This window comes from Nerophis ophidion, linkage group LG03 (genome assembly GCF_033978795.1).
Source record: "Nerophis ophidion isolate RoL-2023_Sa linkage group LG03, RoL_Noph_v1.0, whole genome shotgun sequence".
Classification (NCBI taxonomy): Eukaryota; Metazoa; Chordata; class Actinopteri; order Syngnathiformes; family Syngnathidae; genus Nerophis; species Nerophis ophidion.
Genome location: NC_084613.1, coordinates 12075077 through 12099243, shown reverse-complemented (window position 1 = coordinate 12099243; position 24167 = coordinate 12075077). Strand labels below are relative to the sequence as shown.

Genomic DNA, 24167 nt, shown 5'->3' with positions numbered 1-24167 from the left:
AATATTTTGGTACCGGTACCAGTACCGGTACCAAAACATTATTATTGCAAGTTTGTCCTTCGATAAAATAGTGAACATACTAGACAACTAGTCTTTTAGTAGTAAGTAAACAAAGTATGCAATAACATATTGTGTCACTTATCTACCTATTATTTTGTCTAAATTATGAGGGACAAACTGTAAAAAAAATTCATTATTAATGTACTTGTTCATTTACTGTTAAGATCTGCTTACTGTCAGTCAATACCGGTACTTTTCAAAGGTGGTATAGTACCGATTTCAATTGATGAGTATCGCTATTCTTTATTAGTACCGGTATACCGTACAACCCTAGTTCAAAATAGGGTTGTCCCGATACCAAAACATTATTATTGCAAGTTTGTCCTTAAATAAAAGAGTGAACATACTAGACAACTTGTCTTTTAGTAGTAAGTAAACAAAGTATGCAATAACATATTGTGTCACTTATCTACCTATTATTTTGTCTAAATTATGAGGGACAAACTGTAAAAAAAATCATTATTAATGTACTTGTTCATTTACTGTTAAGATCTGCTTACTGTCAGTCAATACCGGTACTTTTCAAAGGTGGTATAGTACCGATTTCAATTGATGAGTACCGCAATATTTTATTAGTACCGGTATACCGTACAACCGGTATACGGTACTAAAACATTATTATTGCAAGTTTGTCCTTAAATAAAAGAGTGAACATACTAGACAACTTGTATTTTAGTAGTAAGTAAACAAAGTATGCAATAACATATTGTGTCACTTATCTACCTATTATTTTGTCTAAATTATGAGGGACAAACTGTAAAAAAAATTCATTATTAATGTACTTGTTCATTTACTGTTAAGATCTGCTTACTGTCAGTCAATACCGGTACTTTTCAAAGGTGGTATAGTACCGATTTCAATTGATGAGTACCGCAATATTTTATTAGTACCGGTATACCGTACAAACCTAGTTCAAAATAGGGTTGTCCCGATACCAATATTTTGGTACCGGTACCAAAACATTATTATTGCAAGTTTGTCCTTAAATAAAAGAGTGAACATACTAGACAACTAGTCTTTTAGTAGTAAGTAAACAAAGTATGCAATAACATATTGTGTCACTTATCTACCTATTATTTTGTCTAAATTATGAGGGACAAACTGTAAAAAAATCATTATTACTCTACTTGTTCATTTACTGTTAATATTTGCTTATTTTCTGTCAATACTGGTACTTTTCGAAGGTGGTATAGTACCGATTTCAATTGATGAGTACTGCGATATTTTATTAGTACCGGTATACCGTACAACCCTAGTTCAAAATAGGGTTGTCCCGATACCAATATTTTGGTACCGGTACCAAAACATTATTATTGCAAGTTTGTCCTTAAATAAAAGAGTGAACATACTAGACAACTAGTCTTTTAGTAGTAAGTAAACAAAGTATGCAATAACATATTGTGTCACTTATCTACCTATTATTTTGTCTAAATCATGAAGGACAAACTGTAAAAAACTCATTATTAATCTACTTGTTCATTTACTGTTAAGAATTGCTTACTGTTAGTCAATACCGGTACTTTTCAAAGGTGGTATAGTACCGATTTCAATTGATGAGTACCGCGCTATTTTATTAGTATATCGTACAACCCTAGTTCAAAATAGGGTTGTGCCGATACCAATATTTTGGTAACGGTACTGGTACCGGTACCAAAACATTATTATTGCAAGTTTGTCCTTAAATAAAAGAGTGAACATACTAGACAACTTGTCTTTTAGTAGTAAGTAAACAAACAAAAACTCCTAATGAATCAACTGACATATGCAGTAAGATATTGTGTCACTTATCTACCTGTTATTTTGTCTAAATTATGAGGGACAAACTGTAAAAAAAAATCATTATTAATGTACTTATTCATTTACTGTTAATATCTGCTTACTGTCAGTCAATACCGGTACTTTTCAAAGGTGGTATAGTACCGATTTCAATTGATGAGTACTGCGATATTTTATTAGTATATCGTACAACCCTAGTTCAAAATAGGGTTGTCCCGATACCAATATTTTGGTACCGGTACTGGTACCGGTACCAAAACATTATTATTGCAAGTTTGTCCTTAAATAAAAGAGTGAACATTCTAGACAACTTGTCTTTTAGTAGTAAGTAAACAAAGTATGCAATAACATATTGTGTCACTTATCCACCTATTATTTTGTCTAAATTATGAGGGACAAACTGTAAAAAATTCATTATTATTCTACTTGTTCATTTACTGTTAATATCTGCTTACTGTCAGTCAATACCGGTACTTTTCAAAGGTGGTATATAGTACCGATTTCAATTGATGAGTACCGCGATATTTTATTAGTACCGGTATACCGTACAACCCTAGTTCAAAATAGGGTTGTCCCGATACCAATATTTTGGTACCGGTACTGGTACCGATACCAAAACATAATTATTGCAAGTTTGTCCTTAAATAAAAGAGTGAACATACTAGACAACTAGTCTTTTAGTAGTAAGTAAACAAAGTATGCAATAACATATTGTGTCACTTATCCACCTATTATTTTGTCTAAATTATGAGGGACAAACTGTAAAAAAATCATTATTACTCTACTTGTTCATTTACTGTTAATATCTGCTTACTGTCAGTCAATACCGGTACTTTTCAAAGGAAATATAGTACCGATTTCAATTGATGAGTACAGCGATATTTTACCATACAGATACCAATATTTTGGTACCGGTACCAAAACATTATTAATGCACGCTTTTCCTGAAACAAAATAGTGAACATACAAGACAACTTGTCTTTTAGTAGTAAGTAAACAAACAAAGGCTCCTAATTAGTCTGCTAACATATGCAGTAACATATTGTGTCATTTATACACCTATTATTTTACATTATCAAGGACAAGCGGTAGAAAATTAATTATTAATCTACTTGTTAATTTACTGTTAATGTCTGCGTATTTTCTCTTTTAACATGTTCTATCTACACTTCTGTTAAAATGTAATAATCAATTATTGTTCTGCTGTTTGATGCTTTACATTAGTTTTGGATGATACCACACATTTATGTATTAATCAGATACCAAGTAGTTACATGATCATATAATAATCATGATTTAAGTCCTCATGTGTCCAAGGACGTATTTCCTGAGTTTATAAACAAAAAACACATTTTAAAAAACAAAAGAAGATTTTGTGACGATAAAAAATATCAACGTAATCATAGTAGTATCGACTAGATACGCTCCTGTACTTGGTATCCTTACAGTGGCTGGTAGGTGTAGATCCACCAATGGCGTTTTTTTAAATTTTGACGCCCGTGAATTACGGGGTATAGTGAAGCATGTTTCGCTATTCCTCGTCCTCCAGTGATAATGCTACTTGTAATAAACTTACTTTATTTGTCGCCATGAAACTGATCAGCTGACCTCACAGACCTTGTGGGGGTGTACATTTTTAAAAGGTCCGACACGTATTGTGGCGATAATCCGTTAAAGCAGGGGTGTCCAAACTTTTCCCACAGAGGGCCGCAAACGGAAAAATTTAAGCATGCGGCGGCCATTTTGATATTTTTCATTTTCAAATCATAACAAAATATATGGATTTTTTTTTTTTTAATCCTTAGGGCTCCTGGGAAGCATAGATGGTGTCAGTTACTAAAATGTTAGAAATAAGTCAAATTATTATTATTATTTTTTATTTAATGCTTACAGTAAATCTCTATATCAACTTGAGGTTGATATAAAGTAAAACAAATAAGGTTTTAAGCCTTTTCTGTCAAAGACAACTTTGTTTTTATAGTAACACTGAAATATGCAGTATTTAGATAGATAGATAGATAGATAGATAGATAGATAGATAGATGGATAGATAGTACTTTATTGATTCCTTCAGGAGAGTTCCTTTATTTAGCAATTAAAGCCCTCAAAGATCAATAATGCAGGACACCATTGATTTTAATGATTTAATATTTTTGAGTAATCACAGTGAAAAGTTAAATAAAATCCTACTAAATATATTTGAGATCCGAAAGGTTCCCCACTCATAAAGTGATACATTTTTATTACATATATTTTTTTACTTTTAACTCTTAAATTTCAAGATCAACTTCCGATATATCTGTCAATTTTAAGGTTGAACTATTATTTTGTTTGTTTTATGCTCTTTTGTCAAAACATTGATGTTTTTATATGGCAACCACACAACATATGCAATATTTTTTCCACATAAAATATTTTAAAGTGATCATTTTTAAGTAATAACATATATTTTTTTGTCCTTTTTTTTTTGGGGAGCAATGAAAAAAAAAGGAAAAAAAGACAAAATGAACAAAAAAAACTGCCTGCATTGCAGCCTTGTGTCAACATTGCCACTTTTTCTCATTAGATTTCACCTCATTCCACTTTTTTAAAAATGTTTTTTAAAATGTTTGCAATACTATCAATTTTGCAATTTTTGCAGAATGTGTGGCGGGCCGGTAAACGATTAGCTGCGGGCCGCAAATGGCCCCTGGGCCGCACTTTGGACACCCCTGCGTTTAAGAGATTTAAAAACAAACAAAAATATTTTAAAACCCACTAAAGGGATGCTAAAATGCGTTCATGTTTTTTTAGTGTCAGGTAAAAGGGGTTAGAGGGAGTTGCAGTAGTCCAAATGTGATGAAATAAAAGCATGGATTACCCGCTCAAAGTCGTTAAAAGATAAAACTGATTCAATTTTTACTAAAAGTCTTGGATGATGAAAACTAGATCGTACAACGGAGTTAACCATGAATTGATTAACGTGGACCCCATTTAGTGGTCAATTGTACGAAATATGTATTGTACTGTGCAATCTACTAATAAAAGTTTCAATCAATTCAATCAAATAATCTAATATTTCAATTTATGATCATTGTCAAACTTAAACCAATATTTGTGACTGTGGGTTTTAAATAAGGCATCAGCGGGTCCAGGTCACTGCGGGGAGCATTCTGTTTGACTTTTCAGTCAAATAGAATCATTTCCGGTTTTTTTTCAGTTAAGTTCAAAAATATTACCGCCAACCATGCTTTTATGTCGTTGAGACAATTTAAAAGAGATTTTAAACAAGTGTCACTTTCCTTTTTTAAAGGAACATAGATTTTGCGTATCATCCACATAAAAATGATATGATGTATTATTTATATATATTTTTTAAATGTGTTGAATGGGCAGGATAGGATGTACACTGAAAACAGGATTGGTCCTAGGATTGAACCCTGAGGGACACCACAGGACAAGGAAGCACAACCATCAATTTGGATTTTTAAAAGTTCTGTCTGTCAGATATGACCGGAACCATTTCAAGGTTGTGCCTTTCAAAACCAGCACCTTCTTCTCAGCGACTAATGATAGTTGTGTGATCCCCTGTGTTGAATGCAGCAGTGAGATCTAAAAGAATGAAAATGGCAGATTCACCGAATAAGTGGATATTGAAAGGTTGTTCAAAACCCTTAAAAGTGCAGTTTTGGTGCTATGAAAGACACCATGTCTACATGAGCTATATTAGCCTACTATCAAAATGACTTTAAAAGTCTTATATATAAGTGTTATAATGAAGACAACACATGATGTAAGTGTCTATGTTAACTATATTAGCCTACTATCAAAAATACTTTAAAAACCTTATATAAGTGTTGTAATGAAGACAACACATGATGTAAGTGCCTATATCAGCTATATTAGCCTGCTATCAAAATTACTTTAAAAGTCTTATATAAGTGTTATAATGAAGACAACACATGATGTAAGTGCCTATATTAGCTATATTAACCTACTATCAAAAATACTTTAAAAGTCTTATGGAAGTGTTATAATGAAGACAACACAAGTAAGTGTCTATATTAGCTGTATTAGCCTACGATCAAAATGACTTTAAAGTCTTAAATAAGTGTTGTAATAAAGACAACTCATGATGTAAGTGTCTATTAGCTATATTAGCCTACTACCAAAAAGACTTTAAAACTCTTATATAAGTGGTATAATGAAGACAACGCATGATGTAAGTGTCTATATTAGCTATATTAGCCTACTATCAAAAATACTTTAAAAGTCTTATCTAAGTGTTATAATGAAGACAACACAAGTAAGTGTCTACATTAGCTGTATTAGCCTACTATCAAAATTACTTTAAAGTCTTAAATAAGTGTTGTAATGATGACAACTCATGATATAAATGTCTATTAGCTATATTAGCCTACTACTAAAATGACTTCAAAAGTCTTATATAAGCATTATAATGAAGGCAACACATGATGTAAGTGTCTATATTAGCTATATTAGCCTACTATCAAAATGACTTTAAAGTCTTATATAACTGTTATAATGAAGACAACGCATGATGTAAGTGCCTATATCATCTATATTAGCCTACTATCAAAAATACTTTAAAAGTCTTATCTAAGTGTTATAATGAAGACAACACAAGTAAGTGTCTACATTAGCTGTATTAGCCTACTATCAAAATGACTTTAAAGTCTTAAATAAGTGTTGTAATGATGACAACTCATGATATAAGTGTCTATTAGCTATATTAGCTTACTACCAAAATGACTTTAAAAGTCTTATATAAGTGTTATAATGAAGACAACACATGATGTATAGACACATACATCATGTGTGTGTCTATATTAGCTATATTAGTCTACTATCAAAATAACTATGTGCCGGCTGATACAAATCTTTGTAGACAGAAATGTTGAAATGTTATATTTATTCTACACATTTCTATAACATTGGAAAACTATTTTTCAGGCCGGGTAACATTTGCTGTGGTCTGGAACAACATGGCACATAGACAACTATGAGAACTGCAGCCAATATTACATACAGATAATGTGTCATGAGACATGTAAATATAAATCAAATACACAGAGGACATAAGTAAAGGAAATTAAACGAGCTCAAATATAGCTACAAACGAGGCATAATGATGGTATATGTACATACAGCTAGCCTAATTAGCATGTTAGCATCGATTAGCATTAATCATGCACTGATCAAATATATCTGATTAGCACTCCACACAAGTCAGTAACATTAACAAAGCGCACCTTTATGCATTCACACACAGCATAAAACGTTTGGTGGGCAAAATGAGACACAGGTGTGGCACAAAACACGTCTTTCTTTTGCTCGTGTCGGTGAAAGTTGTACCTGTAAACAAACTACGGTGAGTTCAAGGACCACCAAAATTAATAGGACAAAACGGACGTTCGCCGAACACTCTCACCAGTGAAGCATGTTTAATACAAACAATGGGATTTCTAACAATTAGAAATGTTTGTGTCATGTTTGTTCTCCTACAGAAACCATTTTAAGAACTTTTTCTATTTTCATACATTTTTGAAAAAGCTCCAGGGAGCCACTAGGGTGGCGCTAAAGAGCTGTATGTGGCTCTAAAGCCACGGGTTGCAGACTCCTAATATATATTTAAACTGTTATGATAGTCATAAAATGACTGCAAATTGTTTGTTGCTTCTGTTGGGCTGCTTTTGTACGTGCGCACGCGCTCCCTGCACGTACGTGTGGACGAGACCGGGTGAGGGACCATTTTATTCGGGCCGGTAAAAATGTTTTGTAGTAATTGTGGAAAATATAGATAGTTTTAAAACCAATTTGTTCTGTTAATAAACCCATAAACTACTACAGGAGTCAGCTCTCTTTAGCGCCGCTCTTTAGTGGCTCTCCGGACCTCTTTCAGAGATGTGTGAAAATGGAAACGTTTACGTTCAATATATTTTCTGTAGGAGAACAAACATGACACAAAGCTTCCTAATTGTGAGAAATCCCACTGTTTATATGAAACATGCTTCACTGGTGAGAGTATTTGGCTAGCGCCGTTTTGTCCTACTAATTTCAGGGAACCTTGGACTCCTTGTCGTTTGTTTACATGTACAACTTTCTCCGATGCTGCCACAGCAAGACGTGTTTTATACCACTCCATCTTTATCTCATTTTGTCCACCAAATGTTTTATGCTGTGCATGAATGCACAAAGTTGCGCTTTGTTGATGTTATTGACTTGTGTGGAGTTCTAATCAATCAATCAATGTTTACTTATATAGCCCTAAATCACTAGTGTCTCAAAGGGCTGCACAAACCACTACCACATCCTCGGTAGGCCCTCATAAGGGCAAGGAAAACTCACACCCAGTGGGACGTCGGTGACAATGATGACTATGAGAACCTTGGAGAGGAGGAAAGCAATGGATGTCGAGCGGATCTAACATGATACTGTGAAAGTTCAATCTATAATGGATCCAACACAGTCGCGAGAGTCCAGTCCAAAGCGGATCCAACACAGCAGCGAGAGTCCCGTTCACAGCGGAGCCAGCAGGAAACCATCCCAAGCGGAGGCGGATCAGCAGCGCAGAGATGTCCCCAGCCGATACACAGGCAAGCAGTACATGGCCACCGGATCGGACCGGACCCCCTCCACAAGGGAGAGTGGGACATAGAAGAAAAAGAAAAGAAACGGCAGATCAACTGGTCTAAAAAGGGAGTCTATTTAAAGGCTAGAGTATACGAATGAGTTTTAAGGAGAGACTTAAATGCTTCTACTGAGGTGGCATCTCGAACTGTTACCGGGAGGGCATTCCAGAGTACTGGAGCCCGAACGGAAAACGCTCTATAGCCCGCAGACTTTTTTTGGGCTTTGGGAATCACTAATAAGCCGGAGTCCTTTGAACGCAGATTTCTTGCCGGGACATATGGTACAATACAATCGGCAAGATAGGATGGAGCTAGACCGTGTAGTATTTTATACGTAAGTAGTAAAACCTTAAAGTCACATCTTAAGTGCACAGGATCGGACATATTTGATCAGTGCATGACTGATGCTAATTGATGCTAACATGCTATTTAGCATTTTGTCCATCAAACGTTTTATGCTGTGCGTGAATGCACAAAATTGGGCTTTGTTGATTTTTTAATTGATTTGCTGGAGTGCTAACAGGCATATTTGGTCACTGCATCATTATGCCTTGTTTGTAGGTATATTTATAAATGATAAATGATAAATGGAGTGTACTCGTATAGCGTTTTTCTACCTTCAAGGTACTCAAAGCGCTTTGACACTACTTCCACATTTACCCATTCACACACTGATGGAGGGAGCTGCCATGCAAGGCGCTAACCAGCACCCATCAGGAGCAAGGGTGAAGTGTCTTGCTCAGGACACAACGGACGTGACGAGGTTGGTACTAGGTGGGGATTGAACCAGAAACCCTCGGGCTGCGCACGGCCACTCTTCCACTGCGCCACGCCGTCCCATTTGAGCTCATTTAATTTCCTTTACTTATGTCCTCTGTGTATTTAATTTATATTTGCATGTCTCACTACACATTATCGGTATGTAATATTGGCCGCATTTCTCATAGTTGTTTGTGTGGTATGTTGTTCCAGACCACAGCAAATGTTACCCGGCTTGCAAAGATTGTTTTCCAATGTTGTAAAAAATGTGTAGAATAGGTAAATATTACATTTCAACATTTCTGTCAGCAAAGATTTTTGTCATAGTTATTTCGATAGTAGGCAAATATAGCTAATATAGACACTTATATAATGTGTTGTCTTTATTATAACACTTATATGAAGCTTTTAAGTTTTTGCAGCTCCAGACAGATATTTTTTTTTGTATTTCTGGTCCAATATGGCTTTTTTGACATTTTGGGTTACCAACCCCTGATATATATGATAGAATATCACAACCGGTTTGAAAGCCTTTAATAGCACCGAATCTGCACTTTTAAGGGTTTTTAACGACCTTTTTACTATCAACTGATTCGGTGCTGAAAAACCCTTTATGTTCAACAAACGTTGATGTAGGGCCGGGCGATATATCGATATACACGATATATCGTGGGTTTGTCTCTGTGCAATATAGAAAATGACTATATCGTGATATTCGAGTATACGTTCTCACGCAGTTGCTTTTAGCTGCTGGCATTACACTGCAGGCTCTTCTCGATCTTTTCTGTCTCTCCTTCTCACAGACAGCAAGCGCACTTTCTTACATACGTCATACGCCCTCGCGTAGCAAAGAGGTAGCAGCATGGGTAACGTTAGCTGCACGTATGCGATGATAACACGGACCGAGTGGTAATACGAGAGAAAGAAGGTGAGAACGAAGGAATGATTAATTCCCATCGTCTGGCGGTGGTTTGGCTTCAAGTGGGAATATGTTGAACCGACAACCGTCATTTGTCAAGTGCGGGCCAAAAGCGTTGCTACACAGAGTAGCAGTACTGCTAATATGTAGCATCATTTGAAAATTCACCTGCTAGAGAATGAAGAGTGCCTACTCTGCATGTCAACATCTCCGTTCGGTGCCACACGCCCACACCATCAAAATGCCGAGGCAAACATTTCCAGATCAACACTGTATGAAAAAAATAGTCAACAACATAATTTAATAACGTCTGTTGCAACCTACTACATAGCAAAGGACGAACACTATTTGATTTCCTACTATGCAGCTCATTTTTATTTGGCACTTATTGAAATATTTTGTGTGACATCATGCACAAAAGTGCACTTTATTGGTTTTAAATGATTGTAGTGGCGTTCTGTACAAAAAGTGCACTTTAATTTAGTATTGTGTTGATATGTCATCCTAGTGACATCATGCACAAAAGTGCACTCATAGCTTGTTTTAAAATGTCCCTGACAATTTTTCACTTTCTGTTTTGGAAATGGCATGAACGTTTGTGCCATTGCTTAATAACTGTTTAATAAATACACTTTTGGTTAATTGACTTAGTTGTGATATTTCCTTCTCTGCATGAAAGTTTAAAATGAGCATGTGAAGTATGAAGAATAATGTTTTAATGTAGACACATAGAATCGTCATACTGCTGTGATTATATGAATCAAGTGTTCATTCAAGGCTAAGGCAAAATATCCAGATTTATATCGTGTATCGCGATATGGCCTAAAAATATCGAAATATTAAAAAAAGGCCATATCGCCCAGCCCTATGTTGATGAAAATCCATTAATCAAGGACCGTATTTTTCGGACTATGCACAATAAAGAAGGAAAAAAACATATGTACGTCGCACTGGAGTATAAGTGGCATTTGCATTTTGGGGGGAAATCTATTTGATATAATCCAACACCAAGAATAGACATTTGAAAGGCAATTTAAGATAAATAAAGAATAGTGAACAGGCTGAATATATCAGTGGTCCCCAACCTTTTTGTATCCACGGACCGGTCAACGCTTAATTATTTGTCCCGCGGCCCGGGGGGGAGGTGTCCTTTTTTTTTTTTTTCTTCTTTGTCATGAAAAAGAGACTTTTTTGTAATGAAAAAGGGAGTTTTTTGTGGTTGGTGCACTATTTGTAAGTGTATATTGTGTTTTTTATGTTGATTTAATAAGACAAAAAAAAAAAAATAGATAGGCGCCAGCGCCCCTCCGCGACCCCGAAAGGGAATAAGCGGTAGAAAATGGATGGATGGATATTTTTTTTTAATAAAAAATTCTTCTGCGGCCCGGTGGTTGGGGACCACTGCATTATATGACGCATAAATAACCAACTGAGAAGGCGCCTGGTATGTTAACATAACATATTATGGTAAGAGTCATTCAAATAACTATAACATATAGAACATTCTATACCTTTACCAAACAATCTGTCACTTTTCATCGATAAATCCCTTGAAATCTTCTTCCTCGATGTCGCTTCTAAACAACTCTGCCAACTCCAAAGGTATGCGCCGCTTCCTCTTGTCGTTTTCTGCTGCATATTTCACTCAACCAACTTGTAATCTGCAGTACATGATTTCCTTTTCGGTGCCATTTTTGTTCAGCCCTTTTCACTTTTTATAAGTTACCGCCAACGATGAAATGATCCATCTTAATAGCTACGGCAGTAGCATATAGCATATTAGCAGTTAGCATCCTATTACCCACAATGCACTTCTGCCATGACCCAAATTCTTATTGGTTGACGTGTATGTGACGATTGCTGACATTTTCTTCGTCTCTTCCGCGAATGAGATAAATAAGATTATTTAATATTTTACGGTAATGTGTTAATAATTTCACACATAAGTCGCTCAGGAGTACATGTCGCACCCCATGCCAAACTATGAAAAAAACTGTCACTTATAATCCCAAAAATGCGGTAGCTTGGCCTAATAATGCAAATTAACAAGGAAACGGTCATCAACAGGCAATTCTGTGCTAACCACATAAAAAAAAAACCTAAGCACTTCTTTAAGGTTAAACGATGGCATCCCTAAATCAAAGTGTCTCATTCCGCAAACTTTTCTCCTCCAGGCAACTTTAGGTAGGAAATAAAGCGCAGCGCTTTGCCGTCGATGCGAGCAATCGCCAACTCTTTGATTTATCGCAGGCCGGCGCTCCTACTTTAGGAGGTAATTGAAATCCAAGTGGTATTTATGCAGAGGGAGATCCACTTCCACATATCCTCAGCTGTCACTGTCTTGGGTGTAGCATTGTGACCACATGACAGATTGTTCGCGCTCCACTGCCAGACAGCTGTCTGGAAGAAAGGCGCTCACGGACAGGGGGGCAGTGGAGACGCATTAGATGGCTGTCCCCTCAGCAGTCAATCATGGTTGTTTATATACCTACTCAGAATAGCCTGGTCAGCTCTGCGGATACCACTTGCCTCATCTCATGGCTTTGAAGCTAAAAACACCCCGAAATGGAACTTTCAGGTGCGAATAATTTCCATTTGCGTTGTTCCTCCGCAGACAGCAAAGCCATCGTCGATGGCAACCTGAAGCTGATCCTGGGTCTCATCTGGACCCTCATCCTGCACTACTCCATCTCCATGCCCATGTGGGACGACGAGGATGACGAGGAGACCAAGAAGATGACGCCCAAGCAGCGCCTGCTGGGCTGGATCCAGAACAAAGTGCCCCAGCTGCCCATCAATAACTTCAACCGAGACTGGAGGGACGGCAAAGCTCTCGGAGCTCTGGTGGACAACTGTGCTCCAGGTGAGAGAGAGGCTTTTTCAGGCATAGAGTGGTGTATGGAGAGTTTTTCTTGCCATCTCCTCAATGGTTGCTACCAACTTTGAGCTCATGCTACGTTTTTGCGGCACTTGGAACAAGACAAGTATGGGAAGTGAAGGCTGGGGAGCCAACAATTACAGCGTCTTGTGAACCCTCGACATAATGTCTGCGTTTTGTTAAGGGGAAAAAACAATAGAAGCTAACACACATAACAGAATAAATGAATACATTTAGGAGATGGTTTAATAAAATCAGACTATCTTCTTTTGTAAGTCGAAGACTAGATCTGACCAATCTAAGTCTAAGATTAGCTTTGACCAATCAAAGTCTTAAGACTAGATGTGACCAATCTAAGTCTAAGACTGGATGTGACTGATCTACGTCTAAGACTATATCTGACCAATCTAAGTCTAAGACTGGATGTGACCAATCTAAGTCTAAGACCAAATGTGACCAATCCAAGTCAAAGACTAAATGTGACTTATCTATGTGTAAGACTAAATGTGACCAATCTAAGACTAGATCTGACCAATATAAGTCAAAGATTAGCTTTGACCAATCAAAGTCTTAAGACTAGATGTGACCAATCTAAGTCTAAGACGAGATGTGACCAATCTAAGTCCAACGCTAAATCTGACCAATCTAAGTCTAAGACTCGATGTGACTAATCTAAGTCTAAGACTATATCTGACCAATCTAAGTATAAGACCGGATGTGACCAATCTAAGTCTAAGACTAGATGTGACCAATATAAGTGTAAGATTAGCTATGACCAATCTAAGTCTAAAACTAAATGTGACCAATCTAAGTTTAAGACTAGATTTGACCAATCTAAGTCTAAGACTAGATCTGACCAACCTACGTCTGAGATTAGCTCTGACCAATCGAAGTCTAAGATTAGCTATGACCAATCTAAATATAAGACTACATGTGACCAATCTAAGTTTAAGACTATATCTGACCAATCTAAGTCTAAGACTAAATGTGACCAATCTAAATCTAAGACTAGATCTGACCAATCTAAGTCCAAGACTATATCTGACCAATCTAAATCTAAAACTAAATGTGACCAATCTAAGTCTAAGACTGGATGTGAGCAATGTAAATCTAAGACTAGATCTGACCAACCAATCTGAACTATATATCGGTATCGGTTGATATCGGTATTGGTAATTAAGAGTTGGACAATATCGGAATATCGAATATCAGCAAAAAAGCCACTATCGGACATCTCTAATAATAATGTGCCGTTGCTTAGTGAAGTGAAGTGAATTATATTTATATAGCGCTTTTCTCTAGTGACTCAAAGCGCTTTACATAGTGAAACCCAATATCTAAGTTACATTTAAACCAGTGTGGGTGGCACTGGGAGCAGGTGGGTAAAGTGTCTTGCCCAAGGATCACAACGGCAGGATGGCGGAGGCGGGAATCGAACCTGCAACCTTCAAGTTGCTGGCACGGCCACTCTACCAACCGAGCTATACCACCCCACAGCACTAGTGTGTGTGCTGTGTAGAACTTGGCAGGGTAACCACGTAATACTCCACGTCAGTAAGTGGGAGTGCTTTGGAAAAGTTGAGACAAGGATTGTTTGTCGTGACCACAGCGGGAGGCAGGGTGCAGGTAAAAAGGTATGCGATGCATAACCTCTTTAGGCCCAAGCTGTTTTTTTATATGCTTTTTTTTTAATTTATCTTTGCTATTTGGGCTTATTGGACCCTAATTAAAATAAAAAATAAAAATCATCTTTTAATATGATGTACTTAGTCCATAAGTACACAAATGTGCACATTTTTTTTCCATAACTTGAGTTGATTTATTTTGGAAAACCTTGTTACATTGTTCAATGCATTCAGCGGGGCATCATAAATAAATTAGGCACAATAATGTGTTAATTCCACGACTGTATATAATTAGGAGTTGGACAATATCGGATATCAGCAAAAAAGCCATTATCGGACATCTCTAGTTCTATCAGAAAGGTAAAGTCTGACTTTATCGCCTTTTGCTGCTCCAAGTACACCCCCATATTTGGCCAGCATTCATCCCCGTCGTCTGCGGGGAAAAGGATGCTTATCCAGGCAGGGACATGTCCCAGAGAGGGGAGCGTAAAACCTCTGAGATACCAGGCTGAGTCACCACTGAACCTTGGAGGATCCCCTTTGGCGAGAAGGAGGCGGAGGGGTAGTAGCTGCAGGCCAGCAGGCAGAACACCTTGTTTAACTGTGTTTACATCTTCCAGTCCTGCGACGCTGCCCGTACAAGGTTGTGTTGTTTCTTCCTTCTCTCGTGCTCAGCTTCTGCTGTGAAGCACACAATACACAGCAGCCCGGATTCAGCCAAACATCTTCAATCGTCCGCACTGAGATCAAATCGATATTGTGAATAACAGGCTGGTGTCGACGTCTTTTAGAATACCTCGCGGTACAATTAACGCACCTTACCAGCTCTCACTACATGCAAGTCAGCAGAATTAACACTCTGACCCTATGTCGCCAATAATTGGATCATAGTATTCTGAGGTTGTGCAGGCCCTTAAAGGGGAACTGCACTTTTTTTGGGAATTTTGCCTATCGTTTTTTTTTTTAATGCATTCTAAATATTATATAAAAGCCGATGGGAGCTCCTCTATTCCGCCCATAGCATCAGATAACCATTCAAAAAGAGCTAACAATACTCCATTTACATATCATGACATGAATATTATCAATCAATCAATCAATCAATGTTTATTTATATAGCCCCAAATCACAAATGTCTCAAAGGACTGCACAAATCATTACGACTACAACATCCTCGGAAGAACCCACAAAAGGGCAAGGAAAACTCACACCCAGTGGGCAGGGAGAATTCACATCCAGTGGGACGCCAGTGACAATGCTGACTATGAGAAACCATGGAGAGGACCTCAGATGTGGGCAACCCCCCCCCTTCTAGGGGACCGAAAGCAATGGATGTCGAGCGGGTCTAACATGATACTGTGAAAGTTCAATCCATAGTGGCTCCAACACAGCCGCGAGAGTTCAGTTCAAGCGGATCCAAGACAGCAGCGAGAGTCCCGTCCACAGGAAACCATCTCAAGCGGAGGCGGATCAGCAGCGTAGAGATGTCCCCAACCGATACAGGCGAGCGGTCCATCCTGGGTCTCGACTCTGGACAGCCAGTACTTCATCCATGGTCATCGGACCGGACCCCCTCCACAAGGGAGGGGGGGACATAGGAGAAAGAAAAGAAGCGGCAGATCAACTGGTCTAAAAAGGAGGTCTATTTAAAGGCTAGAGTATACAGATGAGTTTTAAGGTGAGACTTAAAACTTATTAACAAGTATTAGTGAGATTGTTATTATAAGTGCTAACGCAGACGGACTAATGATAACAAGCTTGTGTACAATTGGGCCTCCTCGCTTCCTTGCTCCCTGGAAAATTGTTGTAGATCGTAAATCATGCATATTACCTGGAAAGTAGATGGCTGAGAATATAATCCAACAAGTTTGGACTCTTTGACAGCCATTTAGGAACTGGAAATGGCGAGAACGACACACACAAAACAAAACGCTTGTTACCCCATTCTTGGTGAGGATTATGAGTCATTCTTCATCTAAAGCAGTCGGCATCTGAATGACTGCAGACATTGTACAGTAAGGGATGTTTTCTCTCGTGAAGTCTGCAGTGAGTAATTATCGGTGATGAAGAGAAAAAAAAGCAAAAGTGATGCAAATGTGATCACTTAAAATGATCAAAATAGGTAAATATTAAATGTTATTATAAATGTTACTACACTACATATATACTTACATCATGTATATATTACATGTTATTGTAAATGAATTTTGCCTATCGTTCACAATCATGATGCTTTTTTTTAATGCATTCTAAATATTAAATAAACGTACATAAAAGCCAATGGGAGCTCCTCTACTCCGCCCATAACGTCAGATAACCATTTAAAAAGCGCTAACAATAATCTATTTACATTTCATGACTTGAATATTAACAAGTATTAGTGAGATTGTTATTATAAGTGCTAACGCAGACGGACTAATGATAACACACTTGTGTACAATTGGGCCTCCTCGCTTCCTTGCTCCCTGGAAAATTGTTGTAGATCGTAAATCATGCATATTACCTGGAAAGTAGATGGCTGAAAATATAATCCAACAAGTTGGGACACTTTGACAGCCATTTAGGACCTGGAAATGGCGAGAACGACACACACAAAAAAAAACGCTTGTTACCCCATTCTTGGTGAGGGTTATGAGTCATTCTTCATCTAAAGCAGTGGGCATCCAAATGACTGCAGACCTTGTACAGTAAGGGATGTTTTCTCTCGTGAAGTCTGCAGTGAGTAATTATCGGTGATGAAGAGAAAAAAAAGCAAAAGTGATGCAAATGTGATCACTTAAAATGATCAAAATAGGTAAATATTAAATGTTATTATAAATGTTACTACACTACATATATACTTACATCATGTATATTTTACATGTTATTGTAAATGAATTTTGCCTATCGTTCACAATCATGATGCTTTTTTTTAATGCATTCTAAATATTAAATAAACGTAAATAAAAGCCAATGGGAGCTCCTCTACTCCGCCCATAACGTCAGATAACCATTTAAAAAGCGCTAACAATAATCTATTTACATTTCATGACTTGAATATTAACAAGTATTAGTGAGATTGTTATTATAAGTGCTAACGCAGACAGACTAATGATAACACACTTGTGTACAATTGGGCCTCCTCGCTTCCTTGCTCCCTGGAAAATTGTTGTAGATCGTAAATCATGCATATTACCTGGAAAGTAGATGGCTGAGAATATAATCCAACAAATTGGGACACTTTGACAGCCATTTAGGACCTGGAAATGGCCAGGACGACACACACAAAAAAAACGCTTGTTACCCCATTCTTAGTGAGGATTATGAGTCATTCGTCATCTAAAGCAGTCGACATCCGAATGACTGCAGAGCTTGTACAGTAAGGGATGTTTTCTCTGGTGAAGTCTGCAGTGAGTAATTATCGGTGATGAAGAGAAAAAAAAGCAAAAGTGATGCAAATGTGATCACTTAAAATGATCAAAATAGGTAAATATTAAATGTTATTATAAATGTTACTACACTACATATATACTTACATCATGTATATATTACATGTTATTGTAAATGAATTTTGCCTATCGTTCACAATCATGATGCTTTTTTTAATGCATTCTAAATATTAAATAAACGTAAATAAAAGCCAATGGGAGCTCCTCTATTCCGCCCATAACGTCAGATAACCATTTAAAAAGCGCTAACAATAATCTATTTACATTTCATGACTTGAATATTAACAAGTATTAGTGAGATTGTTATTATAAGTGCTAACGCAGACGGACTAATGATAACACACTTGTGTACAATTGGGCCTCCTCGCTTCCTTGCTCCCTGGAAAATTGTTGTAGATCGTAAATCATGCATATTACCTGGAAAGTAGATGGCTGAGAATATAATCCAACAAGTTGGGACACTTTGACAGCCATTTAGGACCTGGAAATGGCCAGGACGACACACACAAAAAAAACGCTTGTTACCCCATTCTTAGTGAGGATTATGAGTCATTCGTCATCTAAAGCAGTCGACATCCGAATGACTGCAGAGCTTGTACAGTAAGGGATGTTTTCTCTGGTGAAGTCTGCAGTGAGTAATTATCGGTGATGAAGAGAAAAAAAAGCAAAAGTGATGCAAATGTGATCACTTAAAATGATCAAAATAGGTAAATATTAAATGTTATTATAAATGTTACTACACTACATATATACTTACATCATGTACTGTATGTATTACATGTTATTATAAATGAATTTTGCCTATCGTTCACAATCATGATGCTTTGTTTTTAATGCATTCTAAATATTAAATAAACGTAAATAAAAGCCAAAGGGAGCTCCTCTATTCCGCCCATAACGTCAGATAACCATTCAAAAAGCGCTAACAATAATCCATTCACATTTCATGACTTCAATATTAACAAGTCATTGTTATTATAAGTGCTAACGCGGACGGACTATTAATAGCGACGCCGGGATAACAAGCTTGTGTACAATTGGGCCTCCTCGCTTCCTTGCTCCCTGGAAAATTGTTGTAGATCGTAAATCATGCATATTACCTGGAAAGTAGATGGCTGAGAATATAATCCAACAAGTTGGGACACTTTGACAGCCATTTAGGACCTGGAAATGGCCAGGACGACACACACACAAAAAAAAACGCTTGTTACCCCATTCTTAGTGAGGATTATGAGTCATTCGTCATCTAAAGCAGTCGGCATCTGAATGACTGCAGACCTTGTACAGTAAGGGATGTTTTCTCTGGTGAAGTCTGCAGTGAGTAATTATCGGTGATGAAGAGAAAAAAAAGCAAAAGTGATGCAAATGTGATCACTTAAAATGATCAAAATAGGTAAATATTAAATGTTATTATAAATGTTACTACACTACATATATACTTACATCATGTACTGTATGTATTACATGTTATTATAAATGAATTTTGCCTATCGTTCACAATCATGATGCTTTGTTTTTAATGCATTCTAAATATTAAATAAACGTAAATAAAAGCCAAAGGGAGCTCCTCTATTCCGCCCATAACGTCAGATAACCATTCAAAAAGCGCTAACAATAATCCATTCACATTTCATGACTTCAATATTAACAAGTCATTGTTATTATAAGTGCTAACGCGGACGGACTATTAATAGCGACGCCGGGATAACAAGCTTGTGTACAATTGGGCCTCCTCGCTTCCTTGCTCCCTGGAAAATTGTTGTAGATCGTAAATCATGCATATTACCTGGAAAGTAGATGGCTGAGAATATAATCCAACAAGTTGGGACACTTTGACAGCCATTTAGGACCTGGAAATGGCCAGGACGACACACACACAAAAAAAAACGCTTGTTACCCCATTCTTTGTGAGGATTATGAGCATTTTTCCCTCCAATTTTCATGTGTGAGCAAACGCCAAAACTCCTTGAGCATTCAGTGGCGCACATGTGAGCGACGGCAGACGTGCACACTGTTATGCGCTTATCTTTTTATTCGTTTTTGTTCGCGGCTTAGATTTGCCGTGCGCAGAGGACACGTTAGCAGTGTGCAATTGCGCAGGCGCGTACCTTGGAGGGAACGTTGATTATGAGTCATTCTTCATCTAAAGCAGTTGGCATCCTAATGACAGCAGACTTTATACAGTAAGTGATGTTTTCTCTCGGCAGTGAGTAATTATCGGTGATGAAGAAAAAAAAGCAATTGTGATGCCTTTTTTAAATTAATGCAGCGCATATACTTAAATTGATCAAAATATATGGATATTAAATATTATTATAAATGTTACTACATTACATTTATTACATATTGTAAATACTACATGTTATTATGAATGTTACTACATTACATATATACTTACATCATGTATATATTGTGAATGTTACTATATCACATATATACTTACATCATGTATATATTACATGTTATTATGAATGTTACTACATCACATATATACTTACATTATGTATATATTAAATGTTATTATGAATGTTAGCACATTACACATACTTACATCATGTGTATATTACATGTTATTATGAATGTTACTACATTACATATATACTTACATCATGTATATATTACATGTTATTATATGTTACTACATTACATATATACCTCTATCATGTATATATTAAGTTAAAGTACCAATGATTGTCACACACACACTAGGTGTGGTGAAATTTGTCCTCTGCATTTGACCCATCCCCTTGATCATCCCCTGGGAAGTGAGGGGAGCAGTGGGCAGCAGCGGTGCCGCGCCCGGGAATCATTTGTGGTGATTTAACCCCCAATTCCAACCCTTGATGCTGAGTGCCAAGCAGGGAGGCATTTTTTTGTAGTCTTTGGTATGACCCGGCCGGGGTTTGAACTCACAACCTACCAATCTCAGGGCGCACACTCTAACCACTAGGCCACTGAGTAGGTGGCCTGTTATTATGAATTTTACTACATTACATATATACTTAAATCATGTATATAAAACTTTAATGGAGGTGTTTGGATGTTTTTTAAGGGCTCTGTAGGCAAAATTGAACGGCTCCAATATATAGTCTCCTTTGTAAATCGACTTTTGATCGCATTTATTTACTATTTAGAATGCATAAAAAAAAAATCATCTGTCATGTCTCTCATAATGATTGTGAACGATAGGCAAACAAAAACAAAAAAAAAGTGCAGTTCTCCTTTAAGGAAGGGGGGGCCTCTCCATCGTCAACTCTAATCCAATTTAGTTATTAGCAGCGCCGGCCAGCTTCTGCACGCCTGTCGAGGTCGTCTGTCGAGCAGAGAGACACCTTCATTGTCGCACATAGCAAAGGTCATGGCGCCTTTAAGGTGTTGGTGGAGATAGCGGCGGCGGCCCAAGTGGGGCCTCATTATGGCAATGGAAGCGGAAGGCAGCCTGCAGATATCTGTGCGCGGCGGCCTTTGACTAATAGCTCCTTTGCATTCCGATAGGTTTGTGTCCTGATTGGGCCGAGTGGGACCCAAACAAGCCTGTGCAGAATGCCAGGGAGGCCATGCAACAGGCTGACGACTGGCTGGGAGTGCCTCAGGTAAGACGCATGACAGACAAGCTGAATATAACTGTACAAGGTGGGGCTTGTCTCGGGGGGACCATGCAGCAATAAGAGTTTCCTTCCTTTTCCTATATATATATATATAATATATATATTTCCATATACATATATACATACATATACACATCCCTCCATCCATTTTCTGCCATATATATATATATATATATATATATATACATACACACACACACACACACACATTTATGTATATACATATAGTTGAGGTTTCTGTGGTTTATCCGTTATACTGTGCTCAATACCGTGGGAGAGCGGAATATACGTTAGGTCAGGAAAAATCACAGAGGCTATATCATCCCTACAAGCCTGTTTCGCAGGTTTCCCTGCTCGTCAGGGGATTTTATGTGTACATGTATGTATACATATACATATATACATACATATATACATACATACATAAATATACACATATTTATGGACATATACAAATATATATACATATATACATACATATACATATATAGAGATATATACATACATATATACAAACATATACATACATATACATATATAGAGATATATACATACACATGTGTATATATATACATACATATATACATACATATATACACATATGCATACGTTTATACATACATACATACATATATACATAAATATACATGTATATACATATACACATATACAAATATATATAGATATACACATATATACACACATATACTTATATAGACATATATACACATATATACATACAAATATACATATACTTATATACATATATACACACACATATATATACAGTATATATATACACACACACATATGTATATACATACATGTACATATATATATCTATATATGTATATATATATGTATATATATATACATATATATATATACACACATATATATATGCACATATACATATATACACGCACATATATATACAGTATATATACACACACATATGTATATACATACATGTACATATATATATATCTATATATATATATACACACATATATATATATGCACATATACATATATATATACATATACAGTACACATGTATACATACACATATGCAAATATGTATATATATACACATATATACATCCACACACATAATATATAAAAACATAAAATGAAAAAATATATTCTATATTGGCGCAATTAGCACATTTTTCTGAATTCCATCCATCCACTTTCTACTGCTTGTCCCTTTCGAGGTCGCGGGGTAGCCGGAGTCTATCCCAGCTGCATTTGGGCGGTAGGCGGGGTACATTATGACACCGAAAGACTTTGTGAGCCAATGGATATGATCCAAATATAGAGTCATAATGAGCAGTCACATGATCCCTTCAACAATGCTACTGCTGCTACTTACAGCATACGTTGTGAGAGACCACAGAGACTACCGCTGTTGCCCCCTTTGGCGTGGCGGGAGTACTGCACACATAAGCAACCCTAATTTGAAACGGTTTCATCAAGAGTATTTGGGTGTTTGGCGGGCCAAATTAAAAGGATATGGCCATGAGTAGACAGTATTGGATGTCTAACTGTGGAAAAACGGGACTCGAACATAAACACAACCCTGCACTGCAGGGACTGAGGCATAAAAATCCTGGATGAGGTTTTGCAGGCTTGGAAAAGTGACTGTCAGGAAGAAAGATAAGGTGTAGTGCACATAAAGTTTATTAATGCAACAAAGCTTGGGGGTGGCCCGAGACTTTTGCACAGCCCTGTATTTCACGCCCTGTTGATATGAATTAAAAGCGCGGCAGTCATCTCTAAAGTGTTTAAACCAGGTGGCAGCTTGAGAAAAGGACTTTTTTATTTTTTTTTATTTTTTACAAGCCCGGAATGCTTTATGGTGATGTGCAGTCGTGAGCGTGTAAGCGTTTTAGTTTGCCAGGCCTTTTAAACGCCTTCTCCAGCCAGCCTCCAAAACCAAAAGGTGTAAATATGCCCGTGTTCCTTGGGAATAACGACATAAACAGAGCAAGGGTGAATTCCTCCCTCCTTTAATGTTGTTTACTGTGCTTGTTTGTGGAGATGGCAGGCCAGCTCATCGCCATGCAGGGCAAGCGCCGGCCAGATAGCTGGAGGCAGTACGTCATGGCCCTGATGGCTGGATTCCAGTCTTCTGGTGTTAAGGAGATGTGGGAGAGGGTCTAGCTAAGTATAAATCCCCCTGGCTGGCTTATTAAAGGCAACAATCCTTAACCCCGTAGGACTGGGGGTTAAATATAACCAGCTTGGGGGGCAGAGCTTTGTGCCAGCGCATGACTGATGGACAAAGTGCTCGTGGGATGAGAGGAATCAGGAGTGGCGCTGATGGAGATGTTTATTTCCTGCTTAGTCTCATTGCACTATGCTCATTAGAGGAGGGTCTTCGAACGGGTCAAGCAACCACTTGTTCCAGATCTTTTGTGTTATTCTAGCTGAGAGAGTACTCCCGGATTTAGGATAGTGTTTTGTCGGTTTGTTCTGT

General features: G+C 37.3%; 1 protein-coding gene across 2 annotated transcripts in view; it reads left to right on the top strand.

The window, feature by feature from the left end:
- The window catches only part of LOC133549120 (filamin-C-like), a 151990-nt gene that overhangs the window by 13509 nt on the left and 114314 nt on the right, over positions 1-24167 (top strand). For both annotated transcript variants that reach the window (XM_061894259.1, XM_061894258.1), the window contains exons 2-3: positions 12761-13009; positions 21573-21670. In XM_061894259.1, coding sequence (XP_061750243.1) covers positions 12761-13009; positions 21573-21670 — 347 coding nt within the window. The remainder of the gene's footprint in view (positions 1-12760; positions 13010-21572; positions 21671-24167) is intronic.